We start from the raw sequence: 16895 nt of genomic DNA on the forward strand, positions 1-16895 counted from the left end.
ATTCAGGTTAAATGAGGTCATTAGGGTGGGCCAATATGACTGGTATCCTTATAAGAAGAAAAACTCCAGGGATGCGTGTGACAGTACAGCAAGAAGGTGTCCATCTATTTGCAAGACAGAGAGAGGATACAGGGGAAACCAAGCTTTCCAGAACCTTGATCTTGAAATTTCAGCTTCCAGAACTGTGAGAAAATAAATTTCCATTGAAGTCATCCACTCTGTGGTATTTTGTTATGGTAGCCCTAGCAAACTAATAAAGACATATAACCCGATTTAAAAAATGAGCAATTTGAATAGACATTTCTCCAGATAAGATATACACATTTGGCCAACAAGCACATGGAAAGATGCTCTACATTATTAGCCACTAGAAAGACACAGATCCAAACTACAGTGAGATACCACTTCACACTCAGTAGGATGGGAATAATCAGAAACATGGACAATAACAAGTATTGATAAGGACGTGGAGCAATTGGAACCCTTGTACATTGCTGGTGGGAATGTAAAATGGTACAGCCACTTGGGAAAATACTTTGGTAGTTCCTTAAAAAAATTAAACATAGTTACCATATAACCCAGCAATTTTACTCCCAGGTACATAGAGAATCGAAAACATGTTAACACAAAAACTTGTACAAAGATACTGTATTATTAATAGCCAAAAAGTGGAAACAACCCAAATGCCCATCAACCGATACATAAACAAATGTGGTATATCCACATAATGAAAAATTCAGCCATAAAAAGGAAATGAAATACTGATTCATGCTACAACATGGATGAACTGCGAACATATGCTAAGTGAAAAAAGCCAGACAGTAAAGACCACATATTATATGATTTCATTAATGTCCAGAATAGGCAGATCCAGATAGTCGTTGCCAGGGGCTGGAGTCAGAGAATAGAGTGAATGCAAATAGGTATGTGTTTTCTTTTTCGGATGATGCTTATGGCCTAGAATTAGTTGGTTGCACTTTGTGAGCATATGAAAATACAGGGCAAATTTTATATGCAAATTATATTTCGATTTAAAAAATTAGCCAGAATCGGTGTTCTGGATGGTGAACTTGAAGTAAAGAATGAGTGAGATTATGCCCTGAATATTAGCAATGTTAACTTGTGAACAAGGCTTGTTTTCCCCCATGAACGTGGGTGATAAACATTTTATATTATATATACATACATACATAAACACATATGCACACACATAAAAATCTAGGTGTTGTCTTATTGTTGGTATATGCGGGAGAAAAACAAAAGCCTCTTTCGCAAATAAAATATCCTCTGAAAACATTGTTTCTTAGGCATGGGTTAGCATAAATTGGTGAATTAGAACTACTTCTATTGGTGAAACAGAACATTTTAGAAGTTTCAGCTGGATGCTCCTTTTCTGAGCTATCCCTACCTCAGCTGAGAATCGCCGTTCCATCAGGTCTGTGAAAATGAGTCTTGTTTATATGACATCATCCAAAGATATATTTAAAAACTTGCAAATAGCAAATTATGACCTCGCTCCTGGGGATTATTACTACTTGAAGTGTATCCTCATACTGGCAGCGTCAGCATCACCTAGGAGATTTTTAGAAATGACATCCCCCACCCCTCGCCATCCCCAGACTTACTGAATCAGAAACTGTTTTTAAGCTCTCCAGGTGACTCTTGACACATGCTAAAGTTTGAGAAGTATTTATCTCGACTGCTTACAAGCAGGAATAAATACTGTCTCGCCCACTACCCACCCATACAAACTGGTGATTTTGAGTACACTCCTCACCCAGATCTTGGTTTCGAAATACCATTCTCCAGTAAGTGGATTCAAGCCTTTCTACTATTCTTGCAACTCTTCTCTAAATTTGACATTTTAAAATTTAAAAAAATTGAATATTCCAACTGAAAAAGATACAGAAGATAACCTGAAACAAGCAAAAGTCGCAGTTCTTCAAAACCAAGGATATGGAATTCAGATTGAGTGTATTTATTTATTATAATCTCCAAAATAATTTCAGTTGGTACAACTGCTTCTTAAAACCATATCACTATCAGGCTCAGAATTTAATTACAATCAGGCGATTCACAAAAACACTTTAAGCAACAAAACATGCTTAATTTTTCTTTGAGAAAGTTTCCTTCAAATAAATGTACAGCATTACTGGGCGTGACAAAAAACTGTTAGGTGACCTTTATGTGCCCACATTCTGCACCCCTTTCCTTATCTTGTTAGACTCTTAGGATATCTGTGAAAGGCTAATTTAACCAATCCTTTCACATCTCAAAGTAAAGGCTGTTATGGTGCAGTCAGTCTTCCTCTTAAATTTTAAAGGATATTCTAGACATTCCTTAGGAAAGTAAAACTATACACAATTTTAAGGAGAAAACAAACTGCTTAGACTTTTTATATTGTACACTTCAGCTATGGGTTATTCATTAAAGACTTTTTAAAATTTATATTACATTTTAAAAAGTACCAGTTTGTGAGGACAAAAGTAGAAAATATTTGCCAGCATGTTAGGTTTTCCTGAAATCACAGTTTTCTGGATAAATACATGTAGCCATCACTTAAAAATTTTCACTATGTATTGTACATAGTTTGGAAAGAACTTCAATATTTTGGACTATAATTTTCATGTCTAAAATAGTTTTTTTCTTTATTCTTTTAATAGTACCAAACTCTTTTGAAAATCTATATCTATTTTATTAATAGGAATTTCACTGTGAATTTTTAACAGCTTGGCTTCAATTTGTATATGAAAAAAATCTAACATCTGCAACGTCAGCTGGTTATATTGGGTGGAGAGGGGCTACTATAATTTTATTATACCTTGTATTAACAATAAACCTTCTCACAGAGAAGAAAATACTTTAAATACATTAAATCATATTTACAACAACAAAATTCACATTTCATGCTTTAGTGAGACTTAAATCATCCATAAGATAGTCCTTATACTTTATTGGACAAAAGCCCTTCCATACCTGGCCTTTTTTTTGCTGTGTGCCAGATATAAAGTTCCTGACATTATGAAAATAAAACTTCTGTCATCCTCCTATCAAGTAGAAAACTGAAGGTAGATCCTCCCAGCAGTCAGGTTCTGACTGAAATCCTGTGTCTCTGAGTAGTGGCCATCAATGTGTTTCAGACCTCAGAGCCACGTGAATCAACTTGTTTAAAAAGCATTCAAAAACCAGATGTTTTCTAATGTGAGTCACAGGACAAAAATAGCCCTTCTGAGCACAGCTAAACATTTCATTTATGTGTCTATTGCACAGGATTTTGTAAGCTTCCAGAAATAGTGCTGTATTTCTTTCTTCAGCTACTATATACATTTTTCTGATAAGTTCAGTGTTTCATTAGGAAATGTGACTTGCAGGGAGCTCCCCTTCGGGGCAGGCCCAGCCCCGCTACTCCCCGCAACCTCATCCACCAATAAGATACTCTCCGAATCCTGCCCCTGTGAGGAGTCCGAGGTCTCTGATATTCGCAAAGTCCTCAGGGAGGTGGTGTCGGTTTGGGGCAGGCTCATGCCCGGCACACCGGGAAGCAAATTTCTGCCGCCGAGGCCGGTTTCACCGAGGTCTGGCATGTAAAGGAGGGTCTGAGATGTGCTGCTGATCTCCCTCAGCTCCCTTGACAGGAAGGAGCGAGAGTGGCCAGAGATGGCAGAAGATGTCCTCCTGCTGTCTGAGCAGTGCTGTCCTGAACGGTCTCTGCGGGACCCGCCGATGCGACAGAAGAGGCATTTGATCTTCTCTATCGCTTTACTGAGCACTGTCTTCCGAAGGAGGATATATATCCACGGGTCCAGGATGGGGTTCACAGAAGCAATTCGGATGGCTTGCAGATCTGGGTTTTTGCTGACTTCTCGTACTAAATTTGGCTGATATAACTGGTTGACGAATACTCGGACCTGCATAAGTGAGATGCTCGCAATTAGATTTTATCACGAATCAATTGGGGAAAACATTTGTATGCAGTGCCTAACTTAGCAAAGTTGGCAACTGCACTCTTTCCTGGTAATAAGTGCAAAAAAAAAAAAAAAAAAATAGAGCAGCATAAGCCTCAGGAAAACCACTGATTGCACAATTCACTTATGTTTTGAGTTAGTATAACTTTAAATACTTTTGTAACTATCTTATGAATGTCTTTTCTAGATCAAAGATGGCATACAAAAATGCAATGTGTGTATGGGTAATGTATGCACAAAATTCCCTTGAGAAGCATTTCGTTAACTCCATTTCTGTGACTACTTTTAAGGTTTTGTAATTCTAATGAAGTATCGTTTTTTTCCAATAGCCATTGATTTCCCTTATCCCAGTTGTCATTCTATGTATTTAAATGAAACTCATTTTGTAAGTCAACTAACTGTCTAATCATCAAAAACAAAGCCAGAGATTCCTTTATTTTAGATTCTAGAAAAAACATACAGGATACTTTTAAACCAACATCGGAAACTCCTATCATCCAAAATGACCAGAGAGGTTTTTATTTTCTCACTGAGTCTGTTCCTCAGTTATAATAATCATCTCGTATTATCAACTCTTCTTCCAGAAACCGTTCTAGTCGTTTCCCTCTAACTGCATTTCCCATCTGGATTAATTCATCAGCCGTGAAACTAGCTTTCCCACGTCCAGTTCCTTTCCTTTCTAACTCATCCTCCAAACTGCTACCAGAAGATTATTTCTAAAATGCAGATCTGATTATGCTAATCAGCTATAAACTTTCAGTGGCTCCCTACCGCTTGTGAACTATAGTTTTGCTTCACAACTGCTACTCAGCGACTCCATCCTGAAACTCCACTCAGAATCAGTCCCTCCTTTGGGCTTGTATAGCATTTAAGCTGGTAAATGGCCTAGTGCTCAAAGAGCATTCTGGACACACCAATAGGGATGACAACTCATTCTAGTGCAGTTTGAGCTGTTTAAGGCAAAAGGCATGTCTGCCAGCCCACCACAGGCCAAGAACGGCTTAAATGAAGTAAACGAAAAAAGAGACCCTAACAACCTATTTGCTATTTTGAAGTCTTATTTTTGGCAGTTAAAAAAAAATTTGCCCTTACTATAATCACATTTTTGCATGCATTTAATTATTTAAGAGTGTTGTGCTTATTGTGTTAGGCATTGTGATAGATTCTGGGCACAAAAAGTTGCATTAAATACCATAAACTTCTTGAAGGCCGAGAGTAACCTATAGTGTAGAAGACAAGAAGGTAGATCAACTATGGCTGGGGGCGATACGAAATGAAACGGGAGGGAGATACGTAAGACCTCCAGACTTGAATGGGAGGGCATGGGAAGGTGCTTTCCAGGGGAGAGGAAGCTTGCACTGAGTTTTGATGGATGAGTGAAAGTTGCTAAATTTAGAAGGAAGGATATGACAATTCAAGTAGAGGTAATTCCATGTGCAATGTCGTGAAAGAAAAAATGATATGCCAACTTCTGGGAACTTCAAACAATTCAATGAAGAGACCATGAATGTGTGTAAACTTAAGGAAGACTTATCATTTTATCCATTAGCGCTTGTTAAATGTACACTCTCAAATTTTCTCTTGAAGAGTAGATTTTTTCATCAAAAAAAATTTTTGTAACTATGTGTGAAAATGGATGTTAACTAGACTTATTGTGGTGATCATTTCACAGTATAGACAAATACAGAATCACTGTTGTATACCTGAAAGTAATATGTCAATTATCTCAATAAAAAATGTATAGAAAAAAATTTATTCTTATTTAAAATATTATTAGTCTAGATCTTACTCCTAATTACACTCTTTTACATAAAAATCTCAACTGTAATTCATATAAAAATAGTGGTTTTGTGATAATTACCATGTTTTTTGTAATTATTTAATAATTATTACTTGTCTTTAGTAATTATTTTAGGTCAGGGAGAAGAAGTGAGTCTCACAGCCAAGGAGGATGCATAAAAACCATAAAAAGGAGAAAGAACTTACAAAAGCAGAGCTGGAGCCATTTAACTAGGGGCAAATATCTAACTTTAACAAGACTTGAGGGTATCACTACCTTTCCATACAGTACAATAGTTAATTTTCACGGTATATGAATCGCGAAGAAAGAGTACAGATATTTTGGAAAGATAACAATTTGGATAAAAGGAGTGACTTTAAAATATTTAAAGAAATTTCATTAGTCTGCAAAACTCAACTCACATGAAACTTATTCCTAGATGATGCTAGATCAATGAGGTATAACTGTATTTATTCCTTAACTGGAATTTAGACTTTCATCAGCTACAAATCCATAATCCTTAATCAAGAAATTGTTATTGTTGTTCACTTGCTGTTGTTTTGTTGTCATTCACTTGTTTTGGGTTGCAAAACCTGACCTAAAGTTATTTTGGCAGCAAGACTTGAACTGACTAGATTATGAAGCTATGTATAGTTTCACTGATTCCACTTGGTGTGACTACTCCTATGTTTTGCTCCAGAGGTACCGTTCCAGTGCTGATGGAGATATTACATTGTTATACAGTATATTACTAAGTTACTTTTCTAAAACTCAGGCAATTCTGAATTCTAAAGCACATCTGGTCCTAAATGTCTTGGTTGAGAGATTATGGTCTCATAAATCTCATAGAATAAAATGATGAAATGGCTTAAACCAAGATGAAATTAATAGTTTGATCTCTGGAAGACAGCTAAATAAAAATTGAACTAGAATGAATAGCAGATGATGTTTCTTTTAAAATACTTTTAAAAACTATGCTTGGGTAAATGATAGTATCAAGACCAAGCATGGCTGCTTTTCTATCTTTGTAAAACCTAGTGAAACAAAGCATCTAGGTTTCTTCCTACCATAATCTTTATTGAGTTTCTAAGTTGTTCTTGGGCACTGAGAGATTAATCTCCCTTAGGTCTACGGGCCTTTTCTCCGATGAGAAGAGGTTTGAGGAATTTATCAAGGTCCCCACTCTGTTGGTGACCCACTCTGGTCTGGGCCCCAGGCCCCTAGATGACCTCCATGTTGCTTTTTCTGTTCTACCGGGCTGGCTGTGTTCTATTTAACCTTTCTCAGCTATGGAATTCTTGGTAAAAACATGAGGCTTATATTTTACTCAAATTACATACTATGTTTCTAAGGATTAAAGAAATGATGGACCAAAACTTATTATCAGGCTATCTTGGCCTGTGCTAGTCTCTAGAATAAAACTTATGGAAGGGTTTGTGCAAATTTGAGACTTGCAGCCTCTAGGTGGCAGTGTTGCTCCACTTGGGATGTTTTGGTCTCAGAACCAACCATCCTAGGAGTGTTTTGCCACGCCCTCTCTATGATAGTTTGATATTTTAATTTATTTTTAATTTATTTTTAAATTTTATTATTATTATTATTTATGTCTACAGCACCTGGTCTTCCTAAGAGGTCTCCCATCCAAATACTAACAAGGTTCAACTCTGCTTAGCTTCCAAGACATTGGGCTTGTTCAGGGTGGCATGGCGGTAGACCACAGACTGTGGCTCCACTGGGATGCGAACTCAGGGCCTTCTGCAAGTAAAGAAGACTTGCTAACCACTACACTATGGAACTGCGTCCTAGTTCTGATACTTTTAGCATTTAAATATTTTTAGCTGGTTGTTTCTCTCACCACTATCTCAAAGAAAACATGGTTAGTACTGAAAGGAGGAAAATTTTTGAACAGTTCAAAGGTATGAAATTTGTAGGAATGTATTAGGGATAGCGTTTTATTGTTAAATTTCTGTGACCTTTTAGAAAAGTCTGAGTGTTGTAAAAACATTAATAGTGAGCTTTCATAGTCAAAAGTGATGATAGGCAAGGGAAGAATCATCTCTGAGCCTCAGTTCATCAACGGCAGTAATTAATTTTCACTACTGTAGAAGGGAATGAAAGAAAGCCTATTTTATTATTTATTTATTTATTTATTTATTTAGACAGGAGAAAAGGAATACACATTTATTAATATGTTTTACACGCATAAGAGTTCACACACAAAAACGAAGTAACTAAAAGAAGCAGATTCGTGAGCTTATATAGCCTTCTTAACAAAGAAGGGAGGATTTATGCTTCAGTGGAGGTCAACTGTGGGGATTAACTAGGAAATATATGGGGAACTAATGGAAGATAGTTTGTTGTTTTTTTATTAAGGTTTATGCAGGCTCATCTTGGTGCTGGCTCCGTCTCCCAAGATAAGAGTCACTGGCTTCCATCCTGGTCCAGGAGTGGGTGGGAGGAAGTATATGCCACCTTCACGAAGGGAAATTTATGCCTTGCTTTTAGGCAGATAAGGGCCAAGAACTACGGAAGCCCTATTTCAGAGTCCCACGGGGGCTGAGGGTGGGGGGAAGCTTACAATGAACACAAGTCACTTAATGAGCCTGGTCACTTAATGTCGTTTCAGTAACAGGGAGTTCACAGAGGGGCAAAAAAAAAAAATAGGAAAAGCCAAATCCCAAATTCAGGCAAAACATTATCAAAAATTGGTTATTTGAAAAGAAGACAAATGAGTTTGCATTTGCAGTGGGTTTTCAATAGGATCTGACTTGCAGCAGAGGGGAAAAAAGACAAAAATGAACAAAAGCTCTATGTACTTCATAATGTTTGAAAAAACAGAGCAATCTGTCTCACTTTAAAGGCTACTGGATTTGCTCTTTCTAAACGGGAAAACCCAGGATTAAGATGGGAATATCCACAGCAGCACTTCAGTGTCACGTGGGTAGGTGAAAGCAATTTTCTGGAATTCTTGTCCAACAGTCCCTATATGTTACCCCAATAAACATGTTCAGACAGTTTTCAGTTTTGGAAGAGTGTGCCGTTGATAAAACAGAACCTCTGAGTCAGGGGAGGAAAACACCATAAAAAATTTCACCAAATACATATAACATATATAATTTCTTGCAATTTTAAAAGTTAGTCTATTTTTTTAGTAGCTGCAGGTTTATGCTTGCGGTTTATTGTTAATACTGGCATATATTACAATATTCTCAATTTCTTGAGGATGACTAGAGACTAGGGTGCAGGAGCATTGGAACATAACTTGGAGAAAATATCGTAAATTCAACAAAAGATGTCATGACAGCAAAGCTAAAAGGAGGCAGGCTATATGCTGTAGAGGTAGGAGTAGACGCCTAAGCTTTGTAATCAAATTAACCTCTATTCAGATTCTGCCTCTGCTCCTTATAATTTATGTACAAATTATAAAAGCACTTAATAAAATGGCTAACACCTAACATATTTGTTGGCTGTCGTCACTTTTTGGTAACCCATTATATAGAAGCTTGGCCACTGTGGAATATATTAATAATTTGAAAACCACAGCTTAGAGGTAGCTTAGGGTACAGTTAATGACACGGTATCAAAAACATGTACTTCCTGTGTAAGAATAACCTGTTGGCAGAGAATGTCTAATTGAAAAAAGAATGCTAAAGTCTTGATTAGACTGATTTTCAGTAATAGACTGTCAAGGTAGAAATGTTTTCCAAAAAATGACGAGATCTTGTAACTGGATTTATGTACGTACGCTACTTGTTCTGTTCCAAGCAAATAAAAGGAACTATTTGTGTGTGCTCAGTTATCTCATTGCCTTGTGAAAAGTCCCTGACTGACACAGCTGCTACTAGAATTTTTTGTCACTTTTTTCTTCTTTATTTTTTTAGTGACCAAAAAAATCTTTAAGTAGAGGATGGTGGAGTTCTTGACCGGGTGGTTGGAATTCAGTTCTCCTTCCCTCTGGGTCACCAACTAGCCAGTTACTGCAGGCAAATTACTTAATCTCTACAGGTCAGTCTCTACATCAAAATTTTATTTCTGAAGTATATTTTTAAAAACTCTAACTTTCAACCTTCTACTAGGAGACTACAAGAATCACTTCCACCTTGGGGAAAAGAAATCTTGTTAGCAGATGTTCAAAAAAACCAAGATTTTATGGTTAAAAGAGTATTAGACTAGGACTCACCCATAGCCACCCAATGAGTTGCATAATAACATAAATTCTTCATCTGCAGTTGAGGAAATTGAGGCACAGAAAGAGTGAAAATATTGGCCAGCCCTATTTTCTTCCTGGTTTTTTTTAATGAGATGCCTGATGTGGAAATACCTTACTTTTATGTTATCCTGTAGTCTTCAAGGTACTACGAATAGGTCTGTAATTTTATGACTAAAAACTACTTTTAGGAATTGCCATTTTTTTAACTTGCTAAATTTATTTGAAAAATAATCAAATCCTTCGGGTTCTGCTGTAACAGTGCCCTAATTTATGGCATTACTCTTACACCTATAAATGTGATTTTTACTCATCTGAAATCCCATCAGTTGCTTTAAAACTTAACTTCCAGTTTGCCTACAGTAAACAAAAGAATATTTATTTATGCACTTTTCATCTGCCCTAATAAACCTTTGCTGATCAAATGCCGGTCAAAGCTTTATACAGACAATTAGTTTATGGTAAGCAACCACAGGAAGCTATTTGCCTAAAAACTAAGTTCCAGGCAGAAGATTAATGAAATTGGCCATTCTACCTCTAACAGAGATAAATACTTGTTACTTCATAGGAAGAAGAAAGAAAATAAAAGAAACAAGTAAGCAGTAAACACAGCCATTCTTGCATAAGGGAAAATGCCTTTCCAAATCCTATAGTGTAATTATTTAACCCTAAGGCAAAAGATTTGATTATCATATTTATCTTAACATTAGTAATGGCAGACTTAGGCACCAGAAGTTGATCTAGCTACAGAGTTTAATGGCAGACCTTATGAGGTTGTCTTGCTTGCATATTTATTTCTAAAGAATGCAATCCCTTTTATTTATCTTAAGGGTAGACTCTTTCATTTCTTCAGCTTCCCCTGTATACAGAAAAAACCAGAGATTGATTATAAACAGAAAAATAGACAAAATGACAAGATCCACCTTCCCACTAAATTTTGTCATAAAATGTTCCTTGTAGATTGTATTCACACCTTCTCTGTTCATTGATTATCTCTCGCTTTAGCAAATTTTGCAAGTTCAGCACAGTTCTTTATATTCACAACTAATTTCCCAACCTTTCTCAAATTTCTAAGCTCTATTTATGAAACATACATATTTTGGAGAACAAATTAAAAATTACTTCTATACTAAACTCAGTATCAAGTACCCTCATAGCCACTGTGGTTTTTTTCTTCCCTGATGCCCAAAAGACAAAAAACTTGGCTGCTTTTCAGTGACTGCTTGTTTTCCTTATATATTTTGTCAAGCTTTCTGAAATTCCAAGTAAACTGTATTTTACTCTATAGCCTTTCCAAAGCTTTTAAATGTTTCGAAGGGTTTCATTTTCCTAAAATAAGATTAGCAACCAACTTGATTTGATAAAGTTAAAGAAAGAGATGTTTCATTTTCTTGGAACTAAAGACAAATCTGACTGCTTTATATGTCAGAGTTCAGAAACTTTAAGCTTAAATGATAATATCCAGATGAGAAACATAAAAAAAATAAATAAATAAAGTTGTAAAAAGAAGCTAAGGAAGACCATAGTTGTGGATAAGTTTCCCTTTTAATTCTTTCAGTAATTGCTAAACTGTGGGTAGGTGGGTAGTGCGATGACTTTTACTGCATATCATTAACTTATAATTAAATTGATTCTGAAATGAGATTTTGGTAGCCAAAACTAAAGGCTAAAAACTGAAGCTGTTACTACTTGTATGATTCTTTATTACTTACAATGTGATTACTTCTTAGCTGAGACAGTTTCAATTTTCAGAGTAAAAATACTTATTATCTACTGCACGTTACTGACTTTATATAGAATGGACAGTATTTGTTAGTTAAAATGTGGCTAATTTGCAACCACAAATATAGCTCCTATAATTTCTTGCCTCTAGCTTCTCCAATAATTTCAAAGGCTTTGTGATAAATGTCCCTGCCCTATAGGGCCAGGTCTGCTGCTTCAGTCAATAAGATGAATTAAGCATTTTGTGCCTTTGTAGATGCTGGAAGAAAACAATTCATCTGCATTAGTCAATAGCTTCAGATGCATACTTCTTACCAAAACACATTTAAAAAGTACATGCATGTTGCTAACCTTCTGGCTGTAATTCCTCTGTTCCTTAAGAGTATATTCTGTAAATAACCTCTCACTTTGTCATTTGCGGTTCTGTAAAACATAAGGCAAAGGCCAGAGAAGGGAGCCCCAGAAGAAGCTGTGTTGTCTTTTCCAAAATCTCACTTTATTCTGAGTTGCCATTACACACAGTAAAATATATTTATGTGGCTCAAGTGTGACTTAACTCTGCAAATTACATATAGTCCTGGAATGGTTTAAAGGTCCTTCTGGCCAATTATATTTACTTCTGTTTATACAAATTGGCAAGAAGCTACTGTACACTGGCTCTCAGCCACTTCTAAGTTCCTTCCATTTACAGTCATTCTTATCAGATATATAATATTTTTATATTAAATATCCCTGGACATTATTAATAAGGGAAAGACAGGAATAATAGCCCATTAATCAGCATAAGAAAGAGAAATCATCTCTTCTGCATTCTGTCCAGGAATGCAGTATTTTGAGGATGAAAAAACTCAGAACTAGTTGCTGTTAAGAGAAACTCTAGAGAAAGTATTATGTGTAGTTGCCCATTGGTTTCTGGTGCATAAAATTTTAATGACAGGCAAAGTAGAGGAGAACTAGGTAGGCTTTCGACCATTCTGCGTGTAACATTTAAAAAGTTAATTCAAAGACAATTTTAAAGAAGGTGATGTTCTAAAAATGAAGTGTACCAAAATCCAAAAGCACATACACACTGTACAAAGGCCAAAATTAGAAGCGTTCTAGAAGGGAGATAAGGGGTAATACAAGAGCAGGGTTTGCAGTCAGAGAGATCTGAGGTTCATCAAGAGCTGCAGGCTTTGGACCGACAATAAATAAAATGACCATCTCTAAAGCGCTATTTCTTTAGAACGGCAATGAACTTCTCGCCGTTGTTGAGAATTCAAATTCAATACCCCATGTACATTAGCCTGCCTTTAATAGCGCCCCCCCCCGCCCCCCGTGAAATCTCGCTTTTCTGGCCTCTACAGAGAATGAAGGAACCTGAGTCTGGGCCATTCCTTGCGCAGAAACAACCCACACGTGCACTGAGATGTTCTCCCAGGCGCAGCATGGTGACGAGCAGGGACTCTCGCTCGACTGTGTAGTTCTGCTAGATTATTTTATGCGAGTCACTCATTATGTAAAGTGAAGATTAAAAAGCACTTACTATGTCTTCTAGCTCTAAAATTTTACATAACCATAACCCCCAAGTCCTACATAAATCAAAACACCCCAAACTTCACTGCTCGAAGGAATGGTGTACACCAAAGAGATAACCACCCTGACGTTTCGGATTCTGCTGTTTACAGTGTGGAGGATGGGGCTAAGTCACACTTACAGAGGTTTCCCCTCCACATCTGACAGAGAGGCGGGGTTTCTCGGAAGTCTCAAGGCCAATGTCAGGCAGCAAGGGGTAGGGGCTGTCCCGGGAGAGAAAGGAAACCAGGGCTTTCGGGGAAAGAAACTCGGGGATGTGGGGGAAAAGCACCTGCTACATTTCGTTAGGGATGTGGCCTGAAAGGAGGCTGGGCCTGCTCTGAGAAGCCGGGGGTGGCGATCCCAGCTGGGCCCTGGAGGACACGTGCCCATTGCCAAGGAATGAGGGGAAGAAAAGGGAGCAGGAGGCGGAGGGGGAGGTGGATGCGGGAGAAAGGGCCGAGTGGGGCCCCTGTCCCCGCCACTCACCACGAGCGGGATGGAGCAGATGAGCACTACCAGGGAAGTGGCGATGAGTAAGATGACCATCTGGATCTCGGCACCTGCGATGCGGCGGAAGCTCCGGCGGCGGCGAAAGTCGCTGAGGCGCGGCAGGGCTGGGGAGGCGGTGGCCGGGTTGGCCCTGCAAGAGGCCGAGGCCAGGACTGCGGCGGCGACCGCGTGGTGCTGCTCGGTGCCCAGCGAGGTGCGGCGCATGAACTGGCGGTGCATGCGGAGCAGCGCGCCGCACACCAGCACGTTGCAGAGCACGGTGGCGAGAATGAGGAAGGAGCTGAAGCCCGCGTACATGTAGGAGAAGGCTGCGTGCGCCGTCACGTTGGTGGTCCAGTCGATGAAGCACCAGGTGTCCGGGTACTGCAGCCGCGAGCTGCCGAGGCCCACGTTGGGCAGCGCGCAGAAGAGCACGTTGGACGCGTAGACCGCGAAGAGCGTGAGGCCGGCCAGCCGCTTGTCCACGTAGTGGCTGTAGAAGTAGGCGTGGTTGATGGCCAGGTAGCGCTCGATACTCATGGCACAGATGATGCTGAGGCCCGACAAGCCGAAGAAGAGCAGGATGAAGGTGCTGTACTCGCACAGCGGCTGGCCCCCGGGCCACTGGCCCTTCATGTACGTGGCAATGGTCACTGGGCTCACCAGCAACGTGCCCAGTAGGTCAGTGACGGCCAGCCCACACACCAGCGTGTAAAAGGTCGTCTCCTTCTGCTCCTTGCGCGATTTGCATAGCACCACGATGGCCACCAAGTTGCCCACCACCCCGAAAATGAACATCACCGCCGGGATGGTCACCGGGCTGTTTGGGATCAAAGAGGCGGACGTGTTGGTCCCAGGGGTGGTCATGATGATGGCCGCGATACACAGCCTTGAACTGCGAGGCTGGGTCTGGGGATGGTAGGAGAGAGACAGAAGCGCGGTCAGGGTAAATTATCACTCGCAAGGTGTCATACCCGCTCTCAAGAAACAATATGCTCATGAGACAAGGGGGCAATTCAATCCTACCTTGCGGAGTGTAGCTACTTGCCTACTGCGGCCACTGAAGGCTACCGAAATCTCCAGGTTCCTGACACACCCTGCCTGTAGCACCACTCTATGAGCATTAATAAGTTGCCATTCTCTCTTCCTGCCTCCAACCCAACTTCTCTCCACTGCCAAGATGAACAAGACCTATCTCAAGGGAAAAGTGGCTCGCTCTCATTCCCGCAGATTCTGAGTCAATAAAATTCTCATTAAAAACAGGTTATGAAAGACAACTTGGGGAGCGCGCTCTCTCCTCCCAGGCTCTGCTCGTGGAGCGCCCTCCCACTGCTCTCTGTCCAGTGCCCCCAACCCTATCTCACCTGTGGTGGCCGCGGCGGTGGGAGCCGTGTAAAGCCCCAGTGTCAAGCCTCAAGTGTCCTGGACACGCCTCCAACCTGTCCTCAGCCACGCGCGATGTGGAGCTTGCCAAGCCTTTGCCTCCTTAGAGCCGGGTCTCGGTGGCTGTCAATTTTCTGGAACGGCAGTCAGAGTGGCCAGCTTTCAAAAACTTGGGGAACCAGAAGGGCAGCGGCATGGATCAGTGAAGCCTGCTCTTAGGTTTCTTTCGCTCTATTTGTCCGTTTCTTCAAAGATAATCTAAGTTCTGCGGGGTCCGCAAGTCCCATCCGCGGGCGGACAGCCCTCAGGTGTGCGGCCGCGCGCTCAGGTGACACAGCCTCAGTCTCCCACTCGGGCCGCTCTCCTCCGCAGTCCAGAGCAGCGTGAGCGGCTATTGGGGTTGGTGGCTGCCGCTGAGGCCGCTTCTGGATCCCTGGGGGCGGTTTGAGGTCCACTGGGCCAAAAGCTCTGACCTGGCACTATTCATTTTCTTCCTCTTGGGCTGCGAGGTTTCAAGCTCCGCTCTTGCTCTTCCAGCTTCTGTACAAACTTTTCTTCTGCTTCAAGTTTCCCTGGCGGAGGCGGGCACACGCAGTGCGCGGCCCGGGCGCCCATTGGCCAGACGGGAAGGGGCGGGGTGCGTCCTCTGCGCCTCGAGGTAGCGAGGCGGGGAAGGCGGCCGGCGGGAGGGCGGGGCTCGGGGCTGTGCGGGTCCCACCGCACCGCCGGGGGACGCTCTCCGCGGCTTCTGCGGCTCAGCTAGGGCGAGGGTCGCCGAGACAGGTCCCGGCGCTGCAGGCTACTGGTGCTGAGGGACCGCCGTGGGCGGGGAGCCTGGGAAATCCCGCTCTCCCTGGCACCTTCATAGCCCCTCTGAACTCCGCATCCAGAGGGCCAGCTCTGAAATCCGCGTCTCTTCTTCACTGCCTCCAGCTGCTAGTAGGCTATTTCCCTCACCTTCTACAGGCAGGTCGCAACATCTGGGTGCTGGGAAGGGAGGTCAACTGCTTTAGAAGTACCTTAGAGTAGCTGAGGGGTGTGTACGCACGCACGCGCGGCTCCAAAAGGAGAAGTAGGGAGAAGTATGGAGTGCGCGCGCCTGGCCCCGGGTCAGAAGTAGGGTGCGCGTAACGGACGCGGTGGGTGGATGGTTGGGTGGGTACGAGGCTTGGGCGGGGAAACAACGAAGAATTCATCCTGTCACCATAAATGGAGTTGGTTGGCAGTGCCCAGGCTGTGGGCTGCGCTCTGTAGGGTAGCCCCAGGCAAAAGAAAAGAAGATCAGACAGCAACCTCTCCCGGCGCAGACGTTAGAGAGGTGGCGGGTCGGTACCACATGGAGAGTTAGTAACCGTGGGACCGCTGTCTGGATAGACGCCGAGACCTTGCTCCTCCTCCCGGCAGCTTCTCTGCCCTGTAGGAACGGTTAGACTAAGCTTTGGCCTTTGTCCTGCTGTATTCACGTTAGACACCTTCACCACGAATCTTTTGAAAGGCTGATGTAGGGTGAGACCAGGATTTGAAAGTCATGTGAGTAAAGGAATTCTCTAGTCATTTCCCTTTATGGTTAAGTCTTGGAAAAGCCTATTTGCTTTACCCTTTTTTTTTTTTTGAATTACAGTTTGACTTCTTTTGTGGTGGAAACAGTTTTTTATACACATTCACTTCTATCTCCTCTATATCTGAAAATCAGAAGTGAAAATTAAAAAAAAGAAGAAAAAAGAAGAAAATTGTAAAACTCTACTGTGCAATTATAACTGCTTCACTATTTTTTTTTTTTTAACCATAAAGT

The 16895-nt window shown here is 41.0% G+C and overlaps 1 protein-coding gene and 1 long non-coding RNA gene across 2 annotated transcripts in view; one reads left to right on the forward strand and one right to left on the reverse strand.

Moving 5' to 3' along the window:
* Positions 1–1430: 1430 nt before the first annotated feature.
* Positions 1431–15815, reverse strand: PTGER4 (prostaglandin E receptor 4). Its single transcript, XM_039842603.1, has 3 exons — positions 15085–15815; positions 13718–14629; positions 1431–3908 (listed from the first exon to the last, which is right to left on the reverse strand). The coding sequence occupies exons 2-3, from the start codon at positions 14585–14587 to the stop codon at positions 3318–3320; spliced, it is 1461 nt and encodes a 486-aa protein (XP_039698537.1). The 5' UTR covers positions 14588–14629; positions 15085–15815; the 3' UTR covers positions 1431–3317.
* Positions 15807–16895, forward strand: part of LOC120586165 (uncharacterized) — a 54765-nt gene continuing 53676 nt past the window's right edge. The window contains exon 1 of the long non-coding RNA XR_005648614.1: positions 15807–16633. This is a non-coding gene — a long non-coding RNA (uncharacterized LOC120586165). The remainder of the gene's footprint in view (positions 16634–16895) is intronic.

Source organism: Pteropus medius, unplaced genomic scaffold (assembly GCF_902729225.1).
Source record: "Pteropus medius unplaced genomic scaffold, Ma_sr-lr_union100, whole genome shotgun sequence".
Taxonomy (NCBI): Eukaryota; Metazoa; Chordata; class Mammalia; order Chiroptera; family Pteropodidae; genus Pteropus; species Pteropus medius.